This window comes from Ruditapes philippinarum, unplaced genomic scaffold (genome assembly GCF_026571515.1).
Source record: "Ruditapes philippinarum isolate M1 unplaced genomic scaffold, ASM2657151v2 ctg1273_1_1_1_1, whole genome shotgun sequence".
In the NCBI taxonomy this organism is placed as follows: Eukaryota; Metazoa; Mollusca; class Bivalvia; order Venerida; family Veneridae; genus Ruditapes; species Ruditapes philippinarum.
In genome coordinates, this window is record NW_026865545.1 from 183,513 (window position 1) to 211,498 (window position 27,986).

The 27,986-nt window shown below is 34.0% G+C and overlaps 1 protein-coding gene across 1 annotated transcript in view; it reads right to left on the reverse strand.

The window, feature by feature from the left end:
- Positions 1 to 21,565, reverse strand: part of LOC132729482 (uncharacterized) — a 112,888-nt gene extending 91,323 nt beyond the window's left edge. The window contains exons 1-7 of the mRNA XM_060715257.1: positions 20,981 to 21,565; positions 20,222 to 20,914; positions 19,157 to 19,220; positions 16,370 to 16,576; positions 14,975 to 15,034; positions 13,984 to 14,078; positions 8,406 to 8,520 (exon numbers count right to left, since the gene is read on the reverse strand). Of these exons, the coding sequence (XP_060571240.1) occupies positions 8,406 to 8,520; positions 13,984 to 14,078; positions 14,975 to 15,034; positions 16,370 to 16,576; positions 19,157 to 19,220; positions 20,222 to 20,914; positions 20,981 to 21,565 (1,819 nt within the window). The remainder of the gene's footprint in view (positions 1 to 8,405; positions 8,521 to 13,983; positions 14,079 to 14,974; positions 15,035 to 16,369; positions 16,577 to 19,156; positions 19,221 to 20,221; positions 20,915 to 20,980) is intronic.
- Positions 21,566 to 27,986: the final 6,421 nt, after the last annotated feature.

The following is a 27,986-nucleotide window of genomic DNA, read 5'->3' on the forward strand; positions in this document are numbered from 1 at the left end:
TTTTTAATTTTGATTTTAAACTCAAACAAAAAAGATAACAATATGGTCATCACAGAAAATGCTTGTATATGAAAACATTTATATTTTACATAAAAATACATTGTATAAAAATGAACAGTCCTGACCTGTATATTAAACATAACTTTATAAAAAAAAAAGCAGATAATAATAAAGGAATGTTACAATTGATTTTTTTTGACATCACAAATTTTGAACAATAAAGTTATCAGGAAAGTCAAAATGCATATTTTCCAATCCAAAAAATGTTAAATGCAACAAGGGGTTAGACAGGTGTCTTATCATACTTGATTGACAAACAAGAGTCTTAAAGAATTACAGATTTTTGTCAGTGATCAAAATTTTTTACCAATAGCCTGAATGAAGTAAAGGTTTTTGATGGTATTAAATTGCTCAGCTGAAAAAAACAACAACATGTTTTAATGAGGAAAGTAATAGCCAACAAAAAAAATCACTGGCTATTTTTGACAATATAACTTTAGGAATCTAAGAATCATATAATTTTTAACTGACTGATTCTCAAAATTTATAGGAGAAAGCAAACCACTCCCTCTAGCCCCAAATTTTTGAAGATGATCTAGCAGTTTTTGATAAAAAGAAATTCGGAATGTTTTCTTTGAAAAGATTGATAGTGACAATTATCGCTAAACTTGAGCATGTGGTGCTTCAGATGATGTAAACTCAAAACAAAAACTAAAGTCATCTTATGACTGCTAAATTAAAACCACGTCTTTAACAATTTATTTTATTCTTTATTATAGTCTCATCAATTTGATACAGTATATACAACATATCATAAATAAAAAGGATAATTAACAAGCAATTATCATAGTATTGCAAGCAATCCATAAGTCCCCTACCGGTTAGAACCCCATCAACATTCTGAAGGGCCATTGGCCATTCACTAATGTTTCAATTTTTCTCTATTTTAAGAAAACTTGTTGGAAATGTTCTTTAAAAGTGATCACAGGAAACAGTTTTTATGAACAGACAGACAGACGGACTGAAGGACACTCTAAAGTTAATATTTGAAACATCCCTGTTACCAAAATATAACATTTTAATAGCAAAATTCTTAAAGAGGAGATAACTCTTGAATTAAAGATGCAATTTCATAAAAATTTTCAGCTCTTTTTGACTAATCACAAATATTGTTATATTTGCCATGTTTTAAGCCTATTTGTTGCCAAGGCAACCGATATTTTTTCAAAATAGGAAAAACAGATAAGACATGCATAATCTCAAGACTGCTATCTACCCTATGTCAAGTTTCATAAAAATATTTCCAGTACTTTTTGAGTTATCACTGGATTCAGTTTATGTGTAAAATTTGCCATATTTTCAGTCTATGTGTTGCCATAGCAACCAGAATTCTCAACATAGGAAGAAAAGAAAAAGACGTTCATAATCTCAAGACTGCCATCTACCCATATGTCAAGTTTCATAAAAATATTTCCAGTACTTTTTGCTTTATCACTGGATCCAGTTATGTGTAAAATTTGCCATATTTTCAGCCTATTTGTTGCCATAGCAACCAGAATTTTCAACATAGGAAGAAAAGAAAAAGACGTGCATAATCCCAAGACTGCCATCTACCCATATGTCAAGTTTCATAATAATATTTCCAGTACTTTTTGCGTTATCACTGGATCCAGTTTATGTGTAAAATTTGCCATATTTCATCCTATTTGTTGCCATAGCAACCAGAATTTTCAACATAGGAAGAAAAGAAAAAGACGTGCATAATCTCCATACTGCCATCTATCCATATACCAAGTTTCATAAAAATATTTTCAGTACTTTTCAAGTTATCGCGGGATCCAGTTTTGTGGACGGACGGACTGACAGACTGACAGACAGACGGACAGAGGGTTAACCTAAAGTCCCCTCCGGTAAACCGGTAGGGGACTAAAAAGAAGACACATTGTCACTCTCTAGAGAGTTATAAGAGACTTTGTATATGTTCATAATTACAAGTAAAATCATTATACTTACATAATGGAGAATTAAAATTCACATATTATAGTACATATATAATATTTCCATCTGTATGGGACATTCATGATTGTATAAACAATGATATGTACATTATTATAGTCATTTTATGACTTTCAGATATGTCTGCTAAATTAAAACAAGGCCTCTAACAATGAACATTATAATGACTTTCAGATATGTTTTACTAAAATGCTTTGTTTTATAAATACTTATCACTGCATTATACCTATATATAACTATTCATGTTAAACATTCTTCCTTTGACACAACAAAAATATCCTATGGAATATAAGAAATAATAAAAGCTTTGTTGTTAGCACCATTTGCATTTTTCCTATACAATGAGAATTATGATCCTATCTTACAATGTAGGCCTAGTAATCATATCTTACAATGTAGGCCTAGTTATTATATCTTACAATGTAGGCCTAGTAATCATATCTTACAATGTAGGCCTAGTAATCATATCTTACAATGTAGGCCTAATAGTTGCATACCTTTGTATACGTTAAAATAACAAGAACATAGCATCTAATATAAAAATATACTAGGGCATTTAACTCTATAAACATTAGAAATACAGAAAGGACACTTATTTGACAAATTATCATTCTATAAATGTAAGAGCTGGGGAAAACGTTGGTATATCTTCCCTTTTCAATAAACAAGTCGTGAGATGATGTGCGAAATTTTGTAAGCGCGACTCGAAATATTTTGTCCTTAATATAATCAAGATGACTTTCAAATTCAAATTTATATTTTATAGAACTGTATGTATCTAGACGGCTAGAATTATTGATAGAACAATACCAACTTTGATAATAAATATCTAATATGCGTCGTTCAATAATATTGTAGTCAATTAACATGCTATATTGGTTTTGCCAAATATACGAAAGTCCGAATATATCAAGTAAAATTTTAATTTGATAAGCCCAATTACATTTATTTTATGTGTTATTTCCTTCAACATCGACTTTAAGCATGTTATAGGTTCTAAAAAGAAGAGATTCTTTTTTACATGTCAATAATTTTATCCAATATTTTACCATTATTAATTGCCTACGAATGCTCATCGGGATTCTAGCTAATTCGCAGTAAAGAGTGTCTAAATTTGTAGAGCTTTTGACAGATAATACTTTTCTACAGAATTTGGAGTGAATGAGTTCAACATCAGGTCCCACATGATGACCCCAGATTTCAGCCGCGTAATTTAACGTAGAAGCTACCAATGAATCGAATAAGTCACATTGTTTGGACACGGTTAAATCAAGTTGGTTAAAAACAATAAACAAATTGTGTAATGAGTACGAGCCGTGCTGGGCTATTCGCTTTTGTGTTCGGTTCCAATTGCCATTTTTATATAAATGAACGCCCAAATATTTAAAAGAATCTACTAAGTTCTATATGATTGTTATAAAGATAAAAATCAAATTTGGTATGTCAGCCTTTTTCAAAAATCATGGTTTTTGTTTTGCTGGCATTAAAGACGTAAGCCCCATGTATTGCTATATTCTTCAATGTCGTTCAACATGGACTGTAGGGAGTTTGGATCGTGAGCAAATAAAACTGCGTCATCGGCCAAAAAAGTAATAAAAATAATTGAATGTCGCCAATGTTCATTATTCCATTAATATCTGCTTTTACATTTTAACAATATCGTTTAAAAAAATAAAGACACAAAATGCTGCTGGCGGGGTCACCTTGCTTCACTCCAATGTTTGAATAAAGTTAGAGTTAGTCGAATTATACCCTTTACCAAAACGATTTAACCGTTGAGATTTACATTGACTTTATAGCCAAATACAAATTTTGTTTACTAACATTTGCTTTCATTAGTTTTTGCCACAATAAAGGTCTATTCAATCTTCTGTCAAATTCATTTTTCTTCCCAATCAGAAAGGGCTGGCATATAAATTTTTTTTCTTTTCGCAAGAATTTTTTGAAATAAAGCAGCGCCTTTGTAAAATATAAATACCAGTCAATCGTTGAAATTTATTCTTTTTATAAACCAAAATTTTTGCCTCAATTAACTTTTCTTTTCTAAATCGCCCCCAAATTTTAAGCGTCGAGTTTATAATTAGTTTTGATATATTTTTGAAAATAATGTTAATTTAACCCTTCTTCATTGAGGCATTTTGTGAAAAAATGGATTTTTCATTGAAAAAGGTCTCCCGTTACAAGTTCAAAATTGTTATAAAATATAAAAAAATGCTTCAACACTAATTTCAAACTTGGCAAAATATTGACGGCCATTGCCCTTGCAAACAAAACATGTCAGGCTTAAATTTTTCTGTTACCATGGCAACGAGGGGACATTCTCAAAAATTGCCAAAAAATTCACTATTTTGTTTGATTTTTTCCATCCAAAAATGATTTCAAAGTGCTGGGCAACTTTCAAAAGGTTGAGATAAGGTCAAATGCTTTTTCAGCGTTGGGTTACACGGGTTACCAAATGATCCCAATCCGGGTTATTTAAGTTAGCCTCTCCAAAGGTTTCCAAAATTTTCTTGGCGATGAGGGGACTCCGCCCCCCTTCAAAAAACCCCGAAAACGGAAGGGGGATGGTTTTCCCCGTTCTGGCAACCCCCTGAGTAACTTTTTGGTTTGGGGCCGCGCCGAAAAAAAGGTCATTTTTTTAAACAACAACAAAAAAAAAGTTTGCGGGCCTTAAAATAAGCATTTTTTTCCCCTTTTGACAAAAAAAATTAGAGGGGGGGGGGGGGGGAAAAAAAGGGGTTAAAAGGGGTTATATAAAGTTTAAAAAGGGGTTTAAAAAAATTTCCTTTTAAAAATTTTTGGGTTCCGGGGTTGCCCCCTTGGGAATTAAAGGGAAAAAGATTTTTTTGCCTTGGGGTCCCCAAATTTCTTTGGAAAATTCCCTGTTAAAATTTTATTTTAAAAAACTTAACAAAAAAATGGGGAAATTTTGTCAAATGATGTTTTTTAAAAAAATTTTGGCTATCCGGTTTTTGCCCCCGGACTTTTTGAATTTATTTTGAGCAAAAAATGCATTTTTTTAAAAACTTCTAATTCAGAAAAAAAAAGGCAATCTAATTCTTTAATCATATACAAAACTAATTAAAAATGCGAGGGTTTGTTTGTCAGTGGCCGGCTTCGTTTTTTGCCGAAAAGATTATTGAAAATGAGTAAATAATGATTCAATTGATAATTTTTTTGTTCCTTTTTGAATCTTTTTTACTGCGATTTTATATTTTTTTTCAAAATTGCTTTTGGGTTCGATTTTGATAAATTTAAAGGATTATGTTTTCCTTATGCGGCGCTTTGAAATATTTGGGTTTACATTTGTTCTTTTATTTTTATATGACTTTCGTTTTTTTTTTCAAAAAACTCATTTTTATTTTCAAAAACAGGGACTTATTTTCTTAAAAAAAATTTCCATTTGCATTAGCTCTTAGGGCAGCTTTACGCGCGTTATAACATTATTTATTAAAACCCATTTCTTTTTTCCCTGCAAATAATTTGCCGGTAGGATTTTTTAACCTGTGTTTCCGGGAAAACCCACTAAGCGAGTTGTTTTGCATAAAAATTTCAATTTAAGTCCGTTTGGGCCTTGTAACAATCTAAGGGATTTTATCTTACATATGTCTCTGTAAAAAATATTTGAAATTTGTTTTCTAAATCGATTAATTTTGCTAATCCAAAAACCTTCACATTTCTGTCCGAAATATAATGGTTTACGCGGCATTCACGCCATTCCAGGAATCTTGAACTCCCAACCCCGAGAATTTTTTGTTTTTAAGCTCATTTTTAAATTAATTGCTGCTGTACAAAACACGTTTACGTTTCAACATAAACTATGAAATTTGGACAATTATGTGGGCAAGGTTTTTTTTTATTTGTAATGGATTTCCAAATTTCAGGTGAGCTTCTGTCAAAAAGGATTATTAATTTGCAAATCAATTTGTAAATTTTTTCCTCTATAAACGCTTTCACCTACCAGCTTCAATTTCCACTTCTGTTTGGGCAATGTCCAGTATCCAAATCATGCGATTTTTTTGCTTTCAGATTTTTTCGAAATGTCCTTTTGGGGGATACATAGAGAAAATGAGAATTTCTTGGCATACCTATTTTCCAGATCAACAAAATTTTATAAATTTCATTTTTTGTTTTTCATCAATTCTTTTTAATATCACTTTCCATTTTCTCACAAATTTTTTTAAACTGCCGACTCTAATTCTTGTTGGCATTTTTTATGGTCTATTGGGCTTTTTTCAATCAAATTATTGCTTACAAACTTTGTTGATTTTTCAAAACGTCCGTCACCCTTTCATTCAAATATTTTTCAAACTTTTAATTTCCCAATTTCAGTGAGCTTTATAATTAATAGAGTTTACTGTTTTTTCGACATTTATTCCAAAATTTTAGCCACAGATATTTTAAGCAGATTATTCCATGTTTTGACGTTTCCGTTCCATTAATGGAGGTTGCCGGGGGGAATGGGTATATTTTTTATTGGAAACCGGCTGTTAAAAATTGTGTCTGGCGGGCGATGGAATAAGGCGTCTCATAGCCTGCATAAAGGGCCCTTGGCCCGATGTTCTGCTCGTATTGTTGACCATTAAAATCAATCATTGCAGGGCTGATATTTAACTGTGTGCGAAACTTTCAAATGTTAAAAATTACTCGGGGAACAGAACTTATCCTTTGACCCCCCCTTTTTACCTAAGTTGATATCTTGCTGGAGCTAAGTACCCGTTCAAAAAAAACGGTTTGGGTTTACTTTCAAACGTGACTTCTTATTTCAGCTGTTACTTACACATGGTGTATTACATGTAATCCGGAAAAAGGCAAAATAACTTGCGTTTCTTTTTCCACTATTTTTTTTTTTTGTTTTGTTCTTTTCGGCTGGCATGGAGATTATATTAAAGAGATAGTTCCCAAATATCAACAAAATGGTCACTAAAAATTCCTTTTTTATTTTTACATTTTTATCCGTAAAATAACAAAGGTAAAAAATCCATGCCCTACTCGAACAAGGGCAGTTAAAACCATTACGGTTATTACACTATTTTTTAAACATCTATGTAAGCACCAGGTCTTAAAGATTGGCCTCAACATAGGGACACCATGTTTAACATCCTCCTTAAATGGGACACATGACATTGTTGACGGGTTAATCTTTCTGTAAATATAAAAAACTTACATCTGTTTTTTCATTTTGTATGCCTCAATATTTACAAAAAGTGTCTGCCAAAGCAAGTATATTAAAAAGGCTATTACTTTAACAAGAAGGGAAACAAAATGTTCCCATTCAATGGATGCAAAAATTTAATTTCAAACACTGAAAAATTTAAAATGGAACATACTTTGAATTAAAATAGTAGGTTAATTAGTCATCATTTTTAAAACATAAAGTGGGTGGTTTAAAAGACCCGAAATTGAAACCACCTTTTGTTTCCCTTCTTAATCTGTAAACCCAAAAAATCCCCAAATTTCCTTTCCATCACCTTTAAAAGCCCAAAAAATTTAAAATAAGGGCAATAAAAAGGAATGATGACGACCGGGCCTGAACTTGAATTCCCCCGGTAGGGACCAGTTTATTGCTTATAAACCCCAAAAAATCAAGAGGGTGTTTATAAGTATTTTGAGAAACTGTTTGGAAAATATTTTTCCCCCCCCGCCCCTGCCAAAAAGGCCAAAAAAACAAAAACTGGCTGTTTTTTTTTCAGACCGGGAAAATCTAGCTATCAGGTAAAAAATTTTTCGGAAAATTTTGGGAAACCTCGTTACGCTTACCCTCAAGCTAGATATTCCAGCTTCTGCTGGCGGGCCAACAAGCAGCCAGTGTAAAGATTTCTTTATTAGCATTGCAAAACATGCCAGAGATGTAAGATGACGGCAGCTGAAGCCATTGCAGGAAATTGAACAAAGGGAAGGGGTTAAAAATTGTTCTTGCTGTATTTGTTTTTGTTGTTGTTTTTTTTGCTGTAAGTTTATGTAAATTTTGTTCCCGAAAAAAATGGGACCAATTTTTTAACCTTCAAGAGCTTGATTTTACATAACTCGCATTTTTTTCGGTAAAATACCTACACATGTGATTTCAACTTTATACAAACATTTCAACATAAGTATACAAATTTAATAAGGAAGACCATGTAATTTTGACTTCAAAGGCCGTAATTTCAGCAACTCTGGCCCAAAAGATTAATGTTTTTTTTTTTTTTTTTATCCCCCCAATTTTTTTTTGTTTTTTTTTGACGGGGCCCCCCCCCCCCCATGATCGGCCTGATTTGAACATTCTTGGTAGAGTTTTTTCAGATTATGTTTCAGTATATAACATAATAGGAAAACCAATGACTCCCTGTTAAATATTGGTATGTAACAAAGGCACTTTTTAATGTTGACACACAATAAAAATGATTTACCTCCATTTCTAAGTAGTCTCCGTATACCATCTACAACATCTCCTCTTGTAAATCCACGACCAATAACCGTTGTCCCGATACTAGAGCCTACAAAAGCTTGTACAATACCATCAACCTGTAATATAAAAACAACATCTAAAATAATACAATTAATAAATACAGACCTTCACTTAGATGTTGTTGTGTAAAAATACGATTGTGGTAATATCAAAATAGTCAAAAAAGAAATCTTATTGGTTGCTCAATTGTTCAAATTGAAAATTATGCATGCTTTACTAAAGTTGTAGGCTAAAAAAATTTCCATTGCTGACCATATACATTTACATGAAGTATTTTACAAATTTTACATTTACAGTAAAGAACAACTTAATTTATACCACATTAATTCCAATATAAGTACATTAAAAACAAAAATAAAAACAAGACATGCCTGTGAAAAGACATAACTAAGAAAATCTAAATTATAAAAATACATGTGTATATGCCATTTAGAATTGCATTCCAATTTAAACAAGAGGGCCATGATGGCCCTGAGGTCGCTCACCTGTATATAGGCCCCCCCAACCCCCAAAACGTTGCAGGGCCAATTTACCCCATGGGCTTTTATTTGCACAAACTTGGTAGACACCCATAAGAAGATGTTTCATGCTAAATATCTAAGCTCTAGCTCATTGGGCTTTTTAAAAAAAGTTTTTTTTTTTTAGTTTTTACTATACACATATAAGTTTTAAAAACAATGGACACCCTGAGGGCCGGGCCAGTTTTGACCCAGGGCTTTTTATTTGAACAAACTTTGTAGACACTTACTAGAAGATGTTTCATGCTTAATATCTAAACTTCTAGCTATTTGGGTTTTTCCAAAGAAGATTTTAATTTTTGCTATACACATATAAAGAAAATCAATGGACCCCCGGGGCGGGGCAATTTTGACCCCTGGTCTTTTATTTGAACAAACTTTGTAGACACTCACTAAAAGATGTTTCATGCTTAATATCTTAACTCTAGCTATTTTGGGTTTTTTCAAAGAAGATTTTTTAAGTTTTGCTATACCACATATTAAGGGAAAATCAATGACCCCCAGGACGGTGCCAATTTTGACCCAGGGCTTTTATTTGAACAACTTGGTAGACACCTATTAGAACATGTTTGATGCTCAAATATCTATGCCATAGCTCTCTTTGAGTTCTTTAAAAGAAGATTTTTAAGTTTTTTACTATATTGCATATAGGGAAAATCAATGACCCCCCGGGGCGGGGCCAATTTTGACCCCAGGGGCTTTTATTTGAACAAATTGGTAGACACTTATTAGAACATGTTTCATGCTAAATTATCTTAGCTCTAACTCTTTTGGTTCTTTAAAAGAAGAATTTTTTAAGTTTTTAATATATGCAGCATAGGGGAAATCAATGAACCCTCCTGGGGCGGGGCCAATTTGACCCCAGGGCTTTTATTTGAACAAACTTGGTAGACACCTATTTAGAACATGTTTGATCTCAATATCTTAGCCATAGCTCTTTGAGTTCTTTAAAAAAGATTTTTTTAGTATTTACTATATGCATATAGGGAAAATCAATGACCCCGGGGGGGGCCAATTTTGACCCAAGGGCTTTTATTTGAACCAAAACTTGGTAGACACTTATTAGAACATGTTTCATGCTTAATATCTTAGCTCTAACTCTTTTGGTTCGTTTAAAAAGAAGATTTTTTAAGTTTTTACTATATGCACCATAGGAAAAATCAATGACCCCTGGGGGCGGGGCAATTTGACCCAGGGCTTTTATTTGAACAAACTTGGTAGACACCTTTTAGACATGTTTTATGCCTAAAATATCTTAGCTCTAGCTCTTTGGGTCTTAAAGAAGATTTTTCAAATTTTTTACTATATTGCATATAGGGGAAAATCAATGCCCCCCGAGGCGGGGGGCCAATTTTGACCCCAGGGCTTTTATTTGAACAAACTCTTGGGTAGACACTCACTAGAAGATGCTTCATGCCAAATATTAAAAAGCTCTAGCTCTTATGGTTTTTTAAAAGAAGATATTTAAAGTTTTTTTTTTCGGTTGCCTGAGCAACCAGAGTTCTGCATGGAATTAAATTCTTTGAACAATTTTTAAAGGTGACCACCAAAGGAACATTCCTGTGAAGTTTGGATGAAATTGGCTTAGTGGTTTATGAGGAGATGTCATTTAAAGTAAAAGTTTACGGACGGACGCCGGACGGACGCCGGACGAAAAGCGATCACAAAAGCTCACCCTGTCACTTTGTGACAGGTGAGCTAAAAATTGAACAAACGCTCAAAGTATAAAGCAATTAACATAGTAAAATGAATTTAAGAATTATCTGCCCCTTTGAATGGTATTTTAATTTTCATATTTGTATACCAAGTTTATAAATAGTTTCTATAGTTTCTGAGAAAAACAGACTTCAACAAAAAGGCCAACCAACGCTGACACTAATGCAAGGGTTAACAATAGCTCCGCCCTTTTTTTAGGAAAGTAAAGCTAACAAACTTGATAGAAACAAATATATGAATACTGGCATGATACAAGTTGTTCGATTGAAGCTTATTGCACATCAGAATATGAGTGGAATTAGTGTCTGTTTTCACACAGAAAGGATCTATTTTAACAATATAGTTTTTAATGTCAATTCACAATTGTCAAATCGCGAGGACTTGAAAGAAATGAGAAATAAAAATAAATTTCAAGGGATTTTTGTTCAATAAGGTGTTTTTCAATAATCAAGGCATTTTCCAACATTATGATTTTAACATTTGTACCCATTTAGTAGCTAAATTTGAACAGTATAAAATAGGAACAATATTTACAAATAGAAGCATTCACACTTGAGAAAAGAAACTTAGTATCTAAAATTATACATGCAATTTTAAATTCAGCTCTAGTGAAAACATGCAAAACAAGCAATTATCATAGTATTGCAAGCAATCCATAAGTCCCCTACCGGTTAGAACCCCAGCAACATTCTGATGGGCCATTGGCCATTCAATTTAACCAGTGAATGAATAACATGAATGAACTTAAATCTTTTGAGTTCTAAGTTTGTCTATATCACAGTAATGTGTGAAGTTTCCCTGCCCTTGTAAGGAAATTATGTTTATACAACTTGTCATACTATTACGATGTGGGATTTTAAAGTAAATCCTATAAGGAAATGAAGACGTTGGCGAGTGAAAAATACCAATTTCTCGAAAAAAAATCTAAGTTCAAGGGGGACATAATTCTGGAAATAGTCTTGCTAGAGTATTTAACCCACTCAAAAATGTTGAGTGATAATAAAAAACATATATATGAAGTTTGAAGTAGATACATTAGGAAATAAAGAAGTTATTTAAAAAAGACAGGGTGTTCACTAGCCATGAAATCATGAGGGTCATTTGACTAAGTTTAACCGACTACAAGGCCAAATCCCCATGAACTTAACAAAATTTGACCCTCCAGTTAAAATTTTGAGTGTCAAATCAGGCCTTTTGGAAATTTGAAGGGTCAAAGAGTCATTTCAAGGGTCAAACGGACACCCTGAAAGATATTTTTTTTTCATAAAAATTCTAAATTCAAGGGGGGTAATACTGATAATTTTTGTGCTAGAGTTGTAAACCTTGTCACATATGATGTGGTTGAAGACCAGAAACTTATATTTAAAGTTTGAAGTAAACACCTAAATAAAGAACTTATAGTGACAAAGCTGAAAAATTTAATTCAGAAATTTTGAAATTCAGGCTATTATCACTGGATCCAGTTTATGTGTTAAATTTGCCATATTTTCAGACTATTTGTTGCCATAGCAACCAGAATTTTCAACATAGGAAGAAACAAGGAACATCGCAATGCGATGCAACCAGGTTTTTTCAGCAAAATATTTCACAGAAGCTTCGTCATGCAGGGCATTTGTTTTAAAGTGAACACCCCGCCCGCCCACCCAAAATCACAAAATCCCCGCCCGCCCCCCCCAAAATCACAAAACCCGATGATATGCACAAGGACTCTTGATTGAGAAAGCTTTCTGTGAAAGTTTGTCAAAATAGTTTTGTAGGAAGAGGTGTGCAAATAAGAATTTGTTCACTTTATATTCTATATATGGAACAAAAACAATATATTTCTGTATAAAGGGAAAAAAAATAAATGGCAATAAATTAGGTCAAACATTATCAAATCTCATTAACCCTGACAACATGCAGCAAAGATTGATGACAAAGCTTCTGCGAGAGTTTTGTCAAAAAAATCCCTAGAGAATTAGGAGTTGCGCACAGAATTGCGCAGAGAAGAATGTTCACTATATATATTCTGTATTTAGGAAAAAAAAAAAGGGCCATAATTAGGTAAAAAATTATCTAATCACAAAACCCCGAATATGTTTGCTATGGCCACTTGATGAACAAGCTTCTGTGAAAGTTTGGTCAAAATCCTTTTGAGAAATGTAGGAGAAGTTGCGCCACTGTAGAAAAATTGTTCACTATTATATTCTTGTATAAGGAAAAAAATACACAAAGGGCCATAATTCGGTAAAATATTATCCAATCACAAAACCCCCACAATATGTGCCAGGCACTTTGATAACAAAGGCTTCTAAGGAAAGTTTGGTCAAAATCTCGGTTGAGGAAATGTAGGAGGAGTTGCGCACAGAAGAAATTGTTCACTATAATATTCTCTTTATAATGAAAAAAACAAGGGCCCATAATTAGGTCCAATATTACCAATTGCAAAAACCCTGACAATATGTGTCAGGGCACTGATGACAAAGCTTTCTGAGAAAGTTGGGTCAAAATCCGTTGAGAAATGTAGGAGGAGTTGTGCACAGAAGAAATTGTTCACTATATATTCTATATAAGGAAAAAAACAAAGGGCCATAATTAGGGTCAAATATTACTATCGCAAAACCCCGACAATATGTGCCAGGGCACTTGATGACAAAGCTTCTGTGAAAGTTTGGTCAAAATCCGTTGAGAAATGTAGGAGGAGTTGCGCACAGAAGAAATTGTTCACTATATATTCTATATAAGTACGAAAAAAAACAAAGGGCCATAATTAGGTCAGAATATTATCCTCAATCGCTAAAAACCCCGACAATATGCCCAGGGCGAGACTTGATGAGCACAGTAAGCTTTTCTGTGAAAGCTTTGGTCAAATCCGTTGAGAAATGTAGGAGGAGCTTGCGCACAGAAAGAAATTGTTTACGCCCGCCCGCCCATCCGCCCGCCCGCCCGCCGACATACCTCAATCTAATAACCAGTTTTTTCCTTCGGAAAACCTGGTTAAAAAAAAGACGTGCATAATCTCCATACTGCCATCTATCCATATATCAAGTTTCATTAAAATATTTTCAGTACTTTTCAAGTTATCGCGGGATCCAGTTTTGTGGACGGACGGACTAACAGACGGACGGACGGAGGGTAAACATAACGTCCCCTCCGGTTAAACCGGTAGGGGACTAAAAAAGGTCTAGCTAAAAACTTGCAGTAGTTTCAGAGTTAGATTCTTTGTTTTTCTGACATAGAAGTCAAATTTAAGATTTTGTCAATACAATTTTGTTTAAGAAGTAGTACACAGATATTATAACTTACAGAATGAGGATGATCTCTAATGAACTCTAAAACATGCTCCTGAATAAAATCACATTCTGGTTGCTCTCTAATATGCTCTAAGAGAGGAACATCATCTACAAAGGAATGATTTCAATAAAATAATTCACGAAATTAGTTGAATTGTTCGTTTTATTTTGTTGTTGTTGAAGGCTATAAGATTTAGACAAACTCTAAATTTAAATTCCCGGAAAATTTAACTAACTGAAATGTGTGTTAAATTTATTGCTCAAAAAAACAATGCTTTCCCCATAAAGGGTGTAAAAAAACCCTGGCCCGTAATCCTGGATTTTCTATTTAGACTTTTAAACCCCTCACCCCCGCCCGCCACCTTATGTCAAAAAAATGGGTTTAAAGCATAAAACTGTAGGCCCTTTCTTTGATACAATCTGTTTATAGACTTACTGTCTTCATGTTTGTAAATTCCTTACATTAAAATGTAGGAAACTGCAAGCCTTTAGATAAGTAAACAAATAATTTATTCCCTACATAATTATGAAACTTTGGTTCGAGCAATTATAATTATGCATATAATAATTATTAATCATAATCAATTTAAGAATGCCAGCTCATGTACAATTATAACAAATCTGAATTATTGTCAATGGGTAGACATTTTATACTTTCAGTTTCTACAAATATAATAACGTTAAGTATATAAAATTTGTAACTTTTACATCAATACATTTACTAAATTTAGGCAGACTTTTACCCCGATATATTGCAATAAACTTAGTCATCAACTCCTAGCATTAAATAACTATATGTTTACATGTTTAGTTTCTTAGAGTAAGTACCATCCTATGTATTCTTACTATTGAGTGAGAGGTCCTTATCCGAAATTTGACGGAAAGGACTGAGAAGCTGCAATTGTGTCCAATGCTCACAAACAGTTTCATCCAATTAGCACAAAACTGTTTGTTTTTTTCAGGTGAGCTTTAAATTAGACATCAATGAAAACAATTTATATTACCATCTTTCCACTCCCCAAGTACAACACCACAGCTAAAACATCTCACATTCCCATGTGTACCTTTAAGAAAAAGAAGAAATTAATAAAACTCCATATCATGTTGTATAATACATAACATATTTTATACTAATCATCTCTAAAATTGACTTATTACTAATCTAGATGCAAGTTGTCATGTGGCAGTAAATGTTACACTGGTCAAAATTTTTAGAAAGTTCGAATATTCAACAAGGGCAATTAGCTATAAACTTGAACATTACAAATGAGTGTGTGCAATTAGCTATTAACTTGAACATTACAAATGAGCATGTAGTATTGTACTATTAGCTATTAACCTGGACATAACTAATGAGCATGTAGTATTGTACTATTAGCTTTTAACCTGAACATAACAAATGAGCATGTAGTATTGTACTATTAGCTATTAACCTGAACATAATAAATGAGCATGTAGTATTGTACTATTAGCTATTAACCTGAACATAACAAATGAGCATATAGTATTGTACTATTAGCTATTAACCTGAACATAACAAATGAGCATGTAGTATTGTACTATTAGCTATTAACCTGAACATAACAAATGAGCATGTAGTATTGTACTATTAGCTATTAACCTGAACATAACAAATGAGCATGTAATATTGTACTATTAGCTATTAACCTGAACATAACAAATGAGCATGTAGTATTGTACTATTAGCTATTAACCTGAACATAACAAATGAGCATATAGTATTGTACTATTAGCTATTAACCTGAACATAACAAATGAGCATGTAGCTATTGTGCTATTAGCTTCCATTAACGCCTGAACATAACAAATGAGCATGTAGTATTGTGCTATTAGCTATTAACCTGAACATAACAAATGAGCATGTAGTATTATGCTATTAGCTATTAACCTGAACATAGCAAATGAGCATGTAGTATTGTACTATTAGCTATTAACCTGAACATAGCAAATGAGCATGTAGTATTGTACTATTTGCTATTTAACTGAACATAATAAATGAGCATGTAGTATTATGCTATTAGCTATTAACCTGAACATAGCAAATGAGCATGCAGTATTGTACTATTAGTTATTAGAAAAAAAAAGAGAACAATTATCAGCTAAACAAGAAAATATATTTGTTTTATTTATTATATTTAGAGTTTTCAATTCATTGTCCAGCACTGCAAGTTACTAAGTATGAGAACAGAATACTTCAATAAAAGAAATACATACACTGTGTTCAAATCATTTATGCCTCAATCACTTAATATTGTATTGACCAAATTACTCCATAAATACAAGCATCAAACCTAGCTTTAACAAGATCCCAAAATGAACAGGAGAAAAGTATGTGGTGGCATAAAAATACAATTAGATTCTAAATTCAAGGTCCATACCAGAGTGATATAATCCAGCCAGGGCCATGTCTCTCGGTCTTTGTCTGAATTCATTATGATCATTAAAAGATGCGATTCGTCTATTCATATCAGCATGTTCTAAGTCAACATATCTAACGCATCTTCGGCTTTCTCTTCTAACTCTATTCCTTTCATTATGAGACCTTCTTGATAGATCAGCTGAAGTACCAGTAGCTCCTGTCATAACTAAAGTATAAAGAAAGTAAAATTATTTTAATAGCCGTTTATAACTCCGTTGACTTTTTATCAAATAAGAATTAGAATAGGCCTGATTTGCAATACAACTGTCTAATCGTTGTAAATTATTTATTTTAGTACTAGCAGCCAAAAACTACATTTGTACATGATAAAAACAAAATTTTAGGTTATATTAGGTTAAACTAAAGAGAAGATAAGTATGTTTATTCATAGATAAGTATACATGTATGATACAAAAGATTCGTAATTCACAAAGGGCTATAAACCAGACAAATCAGAATCATCTTTGAATAATGACCTCCACTTAGAATCCTAAAGATAGTAAATTTTATGTGAATAAGATTGATGTTGCCGGTAAAAAAATGAACCAGAAATTTTCTTAATTCAAAAATGGCCATTATTAAGTCAAAATTCCTGTCAGAATTATAGGCTTTGGATAGTGACCCCAAAGACTTGTATTAAGTTTCAATACCTTCAGCAAGACTTGATCCAAGAATTTTCTGAATTACAAGAGGGCCATGATGGCCCTTGGGTCGCTCACCTGTACATAGGCCCCCAGGGCGGGGCTAGTTTAAACCAAAGGGCTTTTATTTGAACAAACTTGGAAGACACCCATTAGAAGATGTTTCATGATGTTAAGTTTTTACTATACACAAATAATGAAAAACAATGACTTTGGCCCCCCTCCCCCTGGCAGGGCCAATTTAACCCAAGGGCTTTTATTTGAACAAACTTGGTAGACACCCATTAGAACATGTTTCATGCTAAATATCTTAGCTCTAGCTCTTTGGGTTCTTTAAAAGAAGATTTTTAAGTTTTTAATTACTATATGCAATATAGGGAAAATCAATGACCCCCTAGGGCGGGGCCAATTTTGACCCAAGGGCTTTTATTTGAACAAACTTGGTAAACATCCATTAGAACATGTTTCATGCTAAATATCTTAGCTCTAGCTCTTTGGGTTCTTTAAAAGAAAATTTTTAAGTTTTTACTGAAAATCAATTACCCCTGGAGCGGTGCCAATTTTGACCCCAGGGCTTTTATTTGAACAAATTTGGTAGACACCCATTAGAAGATGTGTCATGCTAAATATCTTAGCTCTAGCTCTTTGGGTTCTTTAACAGAAGATTTTTAAGTTTTTACTATATGCATATCGGGAAAATCAATGACCCCCTGGGGCGGGGCCAATTTCGACCCCAGGGCTTTTATTTGAACAAACTTGGTAGACACTGATTAGATGTTTCATGCTTAATATCTTAGCTCTAGCTCTTTGGGTTCTTTAAGAGAAAATTTTTTAAGTTTTTAATATACGCATTTAGGGAAAATCAATGACCCCCTGGGGCAGGGCCAATTTTGACCCAAGGGCTTTTATTTGAACAAACTTGGTAGACATCCATTAGAACATGTTTTATGCCAAATATCTAAGCTCTAGCTCTTTTGGTTTTTTAAAAGAAGATTTTTTAAGTTTTTACTATATGCATATAGGGAAAATCAATGACCCCCTGGGGCGGGGCCAATTTTGACCCCAGGGCTTTTACTTGGTAGACACTCATTAGAAGATGTTTCATGCTTAATATCTTAGGTCTAGCTCTTTGGGTTCTTTAAAAGAAGATTTTTTTAAGTTTTTACTATATGCATATAGGGAAAATCAAAGACCCCCTGTGGCGGATCCAATTTTGACCCCAGGGCTTTTATTTGAACAAACTTGGTAGACACTGATTAGAAGATGTTTCATGCTAAATATCTTAGCTCTAGCTCTTTGGGTTCTTTAAGAGAATTTTTTTTAAGTTTTTACTATATGCATATAGGGAAAATCAATGACCCCCTGGGGCGGGGCCAATTTTGACCCTAGGACTTTTATTTGAACAAACTTGGTAGACATCCATTAGAACATGTTTCATGCCAAATATCTAAGCTCTTGCTCTTTGGGTTTTTAGAAGAAGATTTTTTAAGTTTTTACTATATGCATATAGGGAAAATCAATGACCCCCTGGGGCGGGGCCAATTTTGACCCCAGGGCATTTATTTGGTAGACACTCACTAGAAGATGTTTCATGCCAAATATCTAAGCTCTAGCTCTTTGGGTTTTTTAGAAGAAGATGTTTAAAGTTTTTTCTTTAGAGTTCTGCATGGAATGGAATTCTTTGAACAACTTTGTTAAGGCTTCACACAAGGAACATCCCTGTAAAGTTTCATTATGATCTGCCTTATGGTTTCAGAGGAGATGTCGTTTGAAAAGTGTGAACGGACAATGGACGACGTACGACATACGACGGACGACAGGCGACGGACGAAGAGTGATCCTAATAGCTCACCCTGAGCATATGCTCAGGTGAGCTAAAAAAGGGCTATAATTCAGTCAATGACTATGCTAGTGTTCTTTGACCTTTACCTCTATGATCTTAAATCGCTGTACATTAAGCTTCAAGCGAATATCTTCACTTAAATTTGTTAACACACTATAAAGTAGCTTATAAAATTCTGGCCCATGGCAAATATCAAAAGAATAGCCAACTTTTAACATTTTTGTAAGTAAAGAAATTTATAGAGCATAAGTAGAATATTTACAACAATCTGCCTGTAATGTTGCTGATCTTTGAACAGTAGTGGCTGGAGCACCAGATTTTGTTGTCTGAAAAAAAAATTATATATTAAAAGCTCAGTAACAATTTTAACTTATAATCAATCAGGATCCTATTCTGTAAACATATCAAATTCATACACAATACAGGTCTACCACGACAGAAAAATGGTACTAATTTAACAACTTTCTGTTAGCTAATTATGCATCAATTACACAATATACAATATGTATCATAGGCACTAAAAAATCAGGCAGTGAATTTTAAAGACAGCTTGACAGGCTATCAAAATTAGGTGGTAATATTAAATAGTTAATGCTTTTATTATGTTGCCAAGACAGTAATTACCAGTGTCTATTCTAGGACGCGCGATTGCGCGATTCACGCTAATATTTCAAAGATTGCGCACAATTCAAAATCATGTGAGTGAAAATCGCGCATCTAAAAAAAGTTAATAAAATCGTAAAAAATTCTGGAAATAAAGTGATCCCTAGCAAGCATAATTCCATCTCGCATTTTATTTGGTTGTTTTGTTTACATTTACACTGGAAACTGAAGGGAGGTAACTGTAAGCTAATTATAATAATTTAGTACCGTATGGTACTGGTTACGTGAGTTGACGGAAATTAACGGAATGTTTCGCACCTACCGGAACTAGTGTGCTAGGTCTGACAGTTGGGCGCCATTTTAGTGTAGTAAATAATCAAGAAATCCTAGCTTGGCTACGATCTAGACGTAAAAGATAGGTCGATTGTTTGTATTGTCAATCCCTTGATAATCAATCGCGACAGTTCTATAATAATTTGTTTTCGTTCATAAATTAAGGGAGGACAACTTCTGCTGCCTTAAATGAATATTTTCGTTTTAAATATTTCATCGGTTGAACGCCTCAGTGTAAACTTAATGCAGACGATTTAACATTGGCAGTTTATATTGGCACCCCTTGATTTTGAAAATCGCCCCCTTTTTTGAAATAGAGGGGGGAAAATCACCCCTATTTTTGAATTCCTAGAATAGACACTGAATTACACTAGTGACTTGCTATATTTACCTTTGCCAAGTGTTCTGTTGTTGATTGATTTTCTCTTGGAGGGTCCTGATGTGGATTAGACTCTTGATTTTCCATTTGCATATCATTTACATTTCTTGGTATGCTGTTGTTTCCATCCATTCTGTGATGCTCAACTAGGTTTGGCCATGGAAGGAATCGTTGAGCTTCATTGTAAGTTGTTCCGGAAGGAACAATACATGTATTTGGAAAAAGTCCACGCATCTGTTGAGCAAATGAACATACTCCCTGCTGTTGGTAATGGCTTCCTGAGACACATAAACTATCATGGTTTCCTTGCATAACTTGCACATGATGTGCAAGGTTAATTCCATAGATAGCCATTGAAATGTTATGAGCTAAATTACAGATATGTCTATGCCTTTCCAGGAAGACATTCAAATGTCTGTCTCCAAGACGTAGATGATACTGCTGTAATGAGCGTCCACAGAAAGCACAAATTATATCTGAATTATTGTTACAGAAAAACCCTTCTCTGGCCAATAAAATACTGATACCTCTTTCTAGATCAACTCTCAAGCAGAATGTACCAAATCTGTAAGCTTCTTCCCTTGCTCCTGCTGGTATGAATGAAACACTTATTCTTACTGCCCAAAGATCATATATCGTTTGTGTTGGTTGGGAGCATTTATAAATAGATGCAAATGTGTCACTTTTCTCTAAACATTTAGTGTTCTTTTTGAAAAATAAAAACATATGAAATCTTATACAAATATCAAAAATTATATCATATATGTTTACCTTCGGCTGTCTAACTAAAACTTCATCACTTCTTATTTCAGTGTTTTTCAGATTTTCAATATTCCCTTTGCTGTCATCTGCATCTACCTCATTTATACTTAAAACACTCTGATCTTGTTCATAAAAAGCTCCCAGATCTGACTCATTTTCAGGCTCATTATCAGTAAGATCAAAAACTTCATCTGAATCTTCACCTTTCTGAACATCCATTTCGGGTTCTTCCACATTGTCATTCATTTGCTCTGTCTGGCTGTCATTCTCACCCTTCAATATGGAACATACAGGCTGACAGCATTGAAATGATGGAATACCTTCAGAATGTTCCAAGTTCCTAGATACATGACCAGTCTCTTCCTGTTGCTTTGACTGACTATGAGGGCAAACACCTGTTGCATCCAACTCCTCTTTTTTTTCATTTATCTTACTTTCACCACTGCATTCCGGTAAATTTGAACTTTCTAAATGATTAAGAGGTCTTTCAGTTTGCTGCTCTGGTGTAGTTTTACTTTCCTCAACTTCTTTAGGGTTCTTATTTTCACTCTCATCACTCGAATTCATTTCACAAGTCTTTCCAGTTTTATCCATGACTTAAAGAATGTACTTTATATTGAAAAGTTTATGAAACTGGTGTATTGTCCACAACGGAGAGCAAAACAAATAAAGAAAGACAGCAAAAATCTTGTCACAGAATTATCTAACATTCTAATGCATGGGTTTCCTTTTTCTTTATGCATTACAAGTCTTTATTATGTTGCTGTAAGTTCTTTTTACCTGAAAATGTAAAATAATACATAAAAATTTATGAAATTATCAAGTTTAAGTGAATTTAACAATTACAATAAGAGCCATCGCCTAGTGGGGCCCTACTTCTGGTTCTACTTTTTCATATTTCTATAGCCAAACAAATTGTCATCAGAGTAAGAATACGTATCATTTTCTTGTACAAAATATAACTCAAATTTCATATTTGACATTTACATTCAATGTCAGTAAAATGTCAAGGTCACCTTTGAAGGTGATTCAAATCCACACCCGCCACCTTAACTATTTGTAAACAAAGGGCCATTGGCTCAAAAGCGCTCACCTGAAAAAAGACTATATTTGTGTAAGGGCCAATTTTGAGACTAGTGGAAACTTTGAACAAGTTTTGAGGACATATAGATGATACCATCTTCCAAATATCAAAGTTCTAAGCCTTATATCTTCTGAAAAGAAGAATTTTTAAGTTTTCACTATGTTTATAGTGAAAATCAATGACCCCCCAGATTGGGGCCAATTTTGACCCCAGGAATGTAATTTGAACAATGTTGGTAGAAGTCTACTACACACTGTTTCATGTCTAACCTCTGACAATTCAAAAAAGATGATTTTTTAAGTTTTTACTATATACTTATAAGGAAAATCAATGACCCCAGGGCTATAATTTGAATAATTTTTGTAGTTTCATTAGATGATGCTATACACAAAATATCTTAGCGCGGTGTCCTTGCACTTTCAAAAAAAGAGTTTTAAAGATTTCATTTCAAAAAATTATTTCTAAGGCCTTTTGTCCCACATGTCCAATGGAGCAGAACCATTTGAACAATTTTAGTAGAGCTTCATGCTAGGAACAACTCAGGTAAATTTCATTAAATTTGTCCCATGGTTTCTGATAAGAAGTTGTTTGTAAAAAAAAGTTGACAATCCATTTACTGACTCAGAGGATGGACAAATTGTGATGAAAAAAGCTCACCTTGAGTATTTGACAAGGTGTCTAAAGGATATAAGGAAAACCGGCAATGCTACAGATCATCTAAGATAATTAGCATTAAGTGTATTAATTGAGTCAAAAATGTGACCACTAGAGTATTAACAAGGTATTTTTAGCTCCTGTGACCTTGTTTTTCATCCGAGATGACACATGTTCGAACTCATCCAAGCAATTACCTAGACAAGCATCCTGACCAAGTTTGATGATGATTGAGTCAAATGTGACTACTAGAGTGTTAACAAGGTTTCTCTATTTTTAGCTCCTGTGACCTAGTTTTTCATCTGAGATGACCCATGTTCGAACCCATCCGAGCTTTTACCAAGACAAGCATCCTGACAAAGTTTCATGACAATTGAGGCAAAAATGTGACTGCTAGAGTGTTAACAAGGTTTTTCTATTTTTAGCTCCTGTGACCTAGTTTATCATCCGAGATTACCCATGTTCGAACTCATCCGAGCTATTACCTATATAGCATCCTGATAAAGTTTGATGATGATTGAGGCAAAAATGTGACAGCTAGAGTGTTAACGAACAAGTGTGGACGGACGACAGACTACATACATTCAACAATCCTAAAAGCTCACGCTGAGCTAGCTCAGGTGAGCTAAGAACAAACAGGGCATCCATGGGTAGATGGGAGAAACAAAAAGAGGGCCAAGATGGTTCTAGATTGCTCACCTGACCCATCTCATCTGAGCAATTACTTAGACAAGCATCCTGACCATGTTTGATGACAACTGATTCAAAAATGTGACCATAAGAGCGTTAACAAGGTTTTTTTCATATTTGGGTTAAGTGTGACCTAGTGTTGACCCCAGGTAACCCATATTCAATCTTGACCTAAAAATCATTGACACATACTTGCAGACCAATATCCAGGATATTTGGATTAAAGCAGTAGCCACTAGAGTGTTAACAAGATATTTCTTTTTTAGCTTCTGTGACTTAGTTTTTCATCCAAGATGACCATTGTTGGAACTTATTAGAGCATTTAACTAGACAAGCATCCTGACCAAGTTTGGTGACAATTGAGTCAAAATGTGACCACTAGTGTTAACATGGTTTTTCCATATTTTGGCAGTGGGACCTTATTTTTGACCCCAGGTGACCCATATTCAATCTTGAGCTAGAAATCATAAAAACGTACTTTCAGACCAATTTCCATGATATTTGGATCAAAACAGTAGAAACTACAGTGTTAAAAAGATTTATCTATTTTTAGCTCCTCCAAGATGACCCATGTTCTAACTCATTCGAGCAATTACCTAGACAAACTTCCTGACAAAGTTTGATGATGATTGAGGGAAAAATGTTTGTGATGTTTAAATATGGTCGTTGAATTTCAAATTATCACTGAATTCAACTCCTAAATCTATACGAATGCCGTTTGACTATTTCCAAGCTTTAGCCTTTCATTTTGTAGACATACTTCTTTTTATGTGGAGAAGATGAAAATTGCATAATTACGCATTTTTTCACATTTTTTCAGAGCTAAGTTGTCATGATTACTTATTGGCCTATCACACATTTATCATCAGCGAATAAAGGTATATTTGATTATTATCTGCGATGTCATTTATATAGATTAACAAGAGCGATCAGTGATCACATGTGTCGCCTCATAATGGCCAATTTCATGTTGGGACAAGTTTTGTGACAGACAGACGGACAGTGCACAACTAGATTTGGTACTGATCATTCCTGTAAAGTTTGGATGAAATTGCACCAGTAGTTTATGAGAAATAGTGGGGACAAGCTTTTGTGTATCTGGCAACACACAGAAAAAAAACACCTTTTTATCAAAGGGCCATAACTCAGCCACAAATCATTCAACCGGAAAACCCGTGCAATATGCGCAAGGACTTGAGCTACAGATCAATCCTGTAAAGTTTCATTGAAATTGCATTAGTGGTATAAGAGAAGTAGTCCGGACAAACTTTAAAAATAAAAATTATTAAAGGGCCATAACTCTTACAAAAATCATTGAACCGGAAAATTCTGACAACATGCACAACAAGACTTGGTACTGATCATTCCTGTAAAGTTTGGATGAAATTGCACCAGTAGTTTATGAGGAGTAGTCCGGACAAGCTTTTGTGTATCTGGCAACACACAGAAAAAAACACCTTTTTTATCAAAGGGCCATAACTCAGCCAAAAATCATTCAACCGGAAAACCCGTGCAATATGCGCAAGGACTTGAGCTACAGATCAATCCTGTAAAGTTTCACTGAAATTGCATCAGTGGTATAAGAGAAGTAGTCCGGACAAACTTTAAAAATAAAAATTATTAAAGGGCCAAAACTCTGACAACAAGAGGGCCATGATGGCCCTGAAAACGCTCACCTATATATAGGCCCCTGGGGTATGGCCCATTTTAACCCATGGGCTTTTATTTGAACAATTTTGGTAGACACCAATAAGAAGATTTTTCATGATAAATATCTAAGCTCCAGCGCTTTGAGGATTTTAAAAGATTTTTTAAGTTTTTACTATACACATATAGGGAAAAACAATAATCCACCCTCCCAGGCCGGGCCAATTTTGACCCTAGGGCTTTTATTTGAACAAACTTGGTAGACACCCACAAGAAGATGTTTCATGCTTAATATCTAATGTCTAGCTATTTAGGTTTTTTAAAAGAGGATTTTTTAAGTTTTCATTATATACATATAGGGGAAACAATGACCCCTGGGGCGGGGCCAATTTTGACTGTAGGGCTTTTATTTGAACAAACTTGGTAGACACCCACCAGAAGATGTTTCATGCTTATTATCTAAGCTCTAGCTATTTGGGGTTTTTAAAAAAAAGGGCTTTTATTTGAACAAACTTGGCAGACACCCACCAAAAGATGTTTCATGCCAAAAATCTAAGCTATAGCTATTTGAATTTTTTAACAGAAGATTTTTTAAGTTTTTACTATATACAAATAAGGAAATCAATGACCCCTGGGGCGGGGCCAATTTTGACCCCTGGGCTATTATTTGAACAAACTTGGTAGACTCTGACAAGATGAGGTTTTATGCCAAATATTTAAGCTCTAGCTCTTTCGCTTTTTTAAAGAAGATTTTTTAAGTTCTTTCTCTCGGTTGCCATGGCAACCAGAGTTCTGCATGGAATTAAATTCTTTGAACAATTTTTAAAGTTCACTACCAAAGAAACCTTCCTGTGAATTTTGGATGAAATTGGCTTAGCCGTTTATGAGATGTCTTTTAAAGAAAAGTTTATGGACGGATGGATGCCGGACGAAAAGCCATCACAAAAGCTCACCATGTCACTTTGTGACAGGTGACCTAAAAAAACAACAAAATAACCAACTTCATTTCTTGAAATATTCAGTCCTTATATATATAATTAAGGACAATATTTTGACTAGGGTTTATCAAAACTATATGTGCATATACAGCCAACATTAAGCTCATGCCTACCTGTTGTTGTTTGTTAGAAGCCATCTGTGGAGGGAAGTTACCCATTGCTGCAGAATATTTAATACAGAATTACAAACATGGATAAGGTTATTAATTTGGTTGGGATCGTCACATTGTAACTTTCTATCTCTTCTGGTGAAAGATGACCCTATGTACATCATATTATGCAACCATGTAGAAGCACAGGACAAAAAATATAAATTATGTTCAAGAGGGTAGGTAGGTCAGGATTATTTTTATACATAAACAGTGAAAGCTGAAAAAAAAACAAACAAAAAAAAACACGAACGCCGAGAAAATCGAAACTATTTAAATATCGCAGGCTGTATATGGTCCCATATTTTTCTTCTTAGTAATTGCATGCCCTAATGACAAAATTCACATCTGTATATACAGATTATTTGATGGCCGATTAAGCATTTTACCCCCCTGTAAAAATATCTGACATGTTTGAGGGTACACAAGGGATGGAAGAATCACTGGCTGCCGGTACAGACTGGAATATCTAGCTTGAGGGTAATGTTTAAGGCGGTAATGAGGCTCTTTTGAGTTTCCGCTAACCATAATATTACATATCAATTATTTTCAGGACAGAAATTACGAAAACTGATATTCATTACGCACTTTTTTTCTTAAAGTAGCATATAATCTTACAACTTCATTCATAACAATAAAATGACGTCATCCTAAGAGCGCAATTCATTCATAAAAGGCGCACAGCAATGATGTCATTTAAACCATGAGAATTGCCTTACATGGGGGTGTAAGTCAGGGTTTTCTAGCGCTGGTGTAAATGACAGAAAATCCCGTCTGATATGCCAGAAATTTCTATCTGAACTACAACACATGGCAGATATCATTCTATAGCATAAACAAGAGGGCAATGATGGCCCTGAGGTCGCTCACCTGTATAAAGGCCCCCCCCCCCAACCCCCAACGTTGCAGGGCCAATTTAACCCAAGGGCTTTTATTTGCACAAACTTGGTAGACACCCATAAGAAGATGTTTCATGCTAAACATCTAAGCTCTAGCTCATTGGGCTTTTTAAAAGAAGATTTTTTTAAAGTTTTTACTGTACTATACACATATAGTTAAAAACAATGACACCCCTGGGGCCGGGCCAGTTTTGACCCCAGGGCTTTTATTTGAACAAACTTTGTAGACACTTACTAGAAGATGTTTCATGCTTAATATCTAAACTCTAGCTATTTGGGTTTTTTCAAAGAAGATTTTAAGTTTTTGCTATACATATATAAAGAAATTCAATGACCCCCGGGGCGGGGCCAATTTTGACCCCAGGTCTTTTATTTGAACAAACTTGGTAGACACCCATTAGAACATGTTTGATGCTAAATATCTTAGCTATAGCTCTTTGAGTTCTTTAAAAGAAGATTTTTTAAGTTTTTACTATATGCATATAGGGAAAATCAATGACCCCCCGGGGCGGGGCCAATTTTGACCCAAGGGCTTTAATTTGAACAAACTTGGTAGACACTTATTAGAACATGTTTCATGCTAAATATCTTAGCTCTAACTCTTTTGGTTCTTTAAAAGAAGATTTTTTAAGTTTTTACTATATGCATATAGGGAAAATCAATGACCCCCTGGGGCGGGGCCAATTTTGATTCCAGGGCTTTTATTTGAACAAACTTGGTAGACACCTCGTCGCTTGAAAAACGTTTTGTTCTAAGTGCCAATTTGTTGTTTTTGAGAAAAAAGCATGTAAAGATTTAGTATTGCATAACTTTTTTATTTAATGTCGGATTTTGAAAATTTAAAAACTACTAAACGTGATGTCGAGAGAACATCTCAATATCGTTAAAGATATG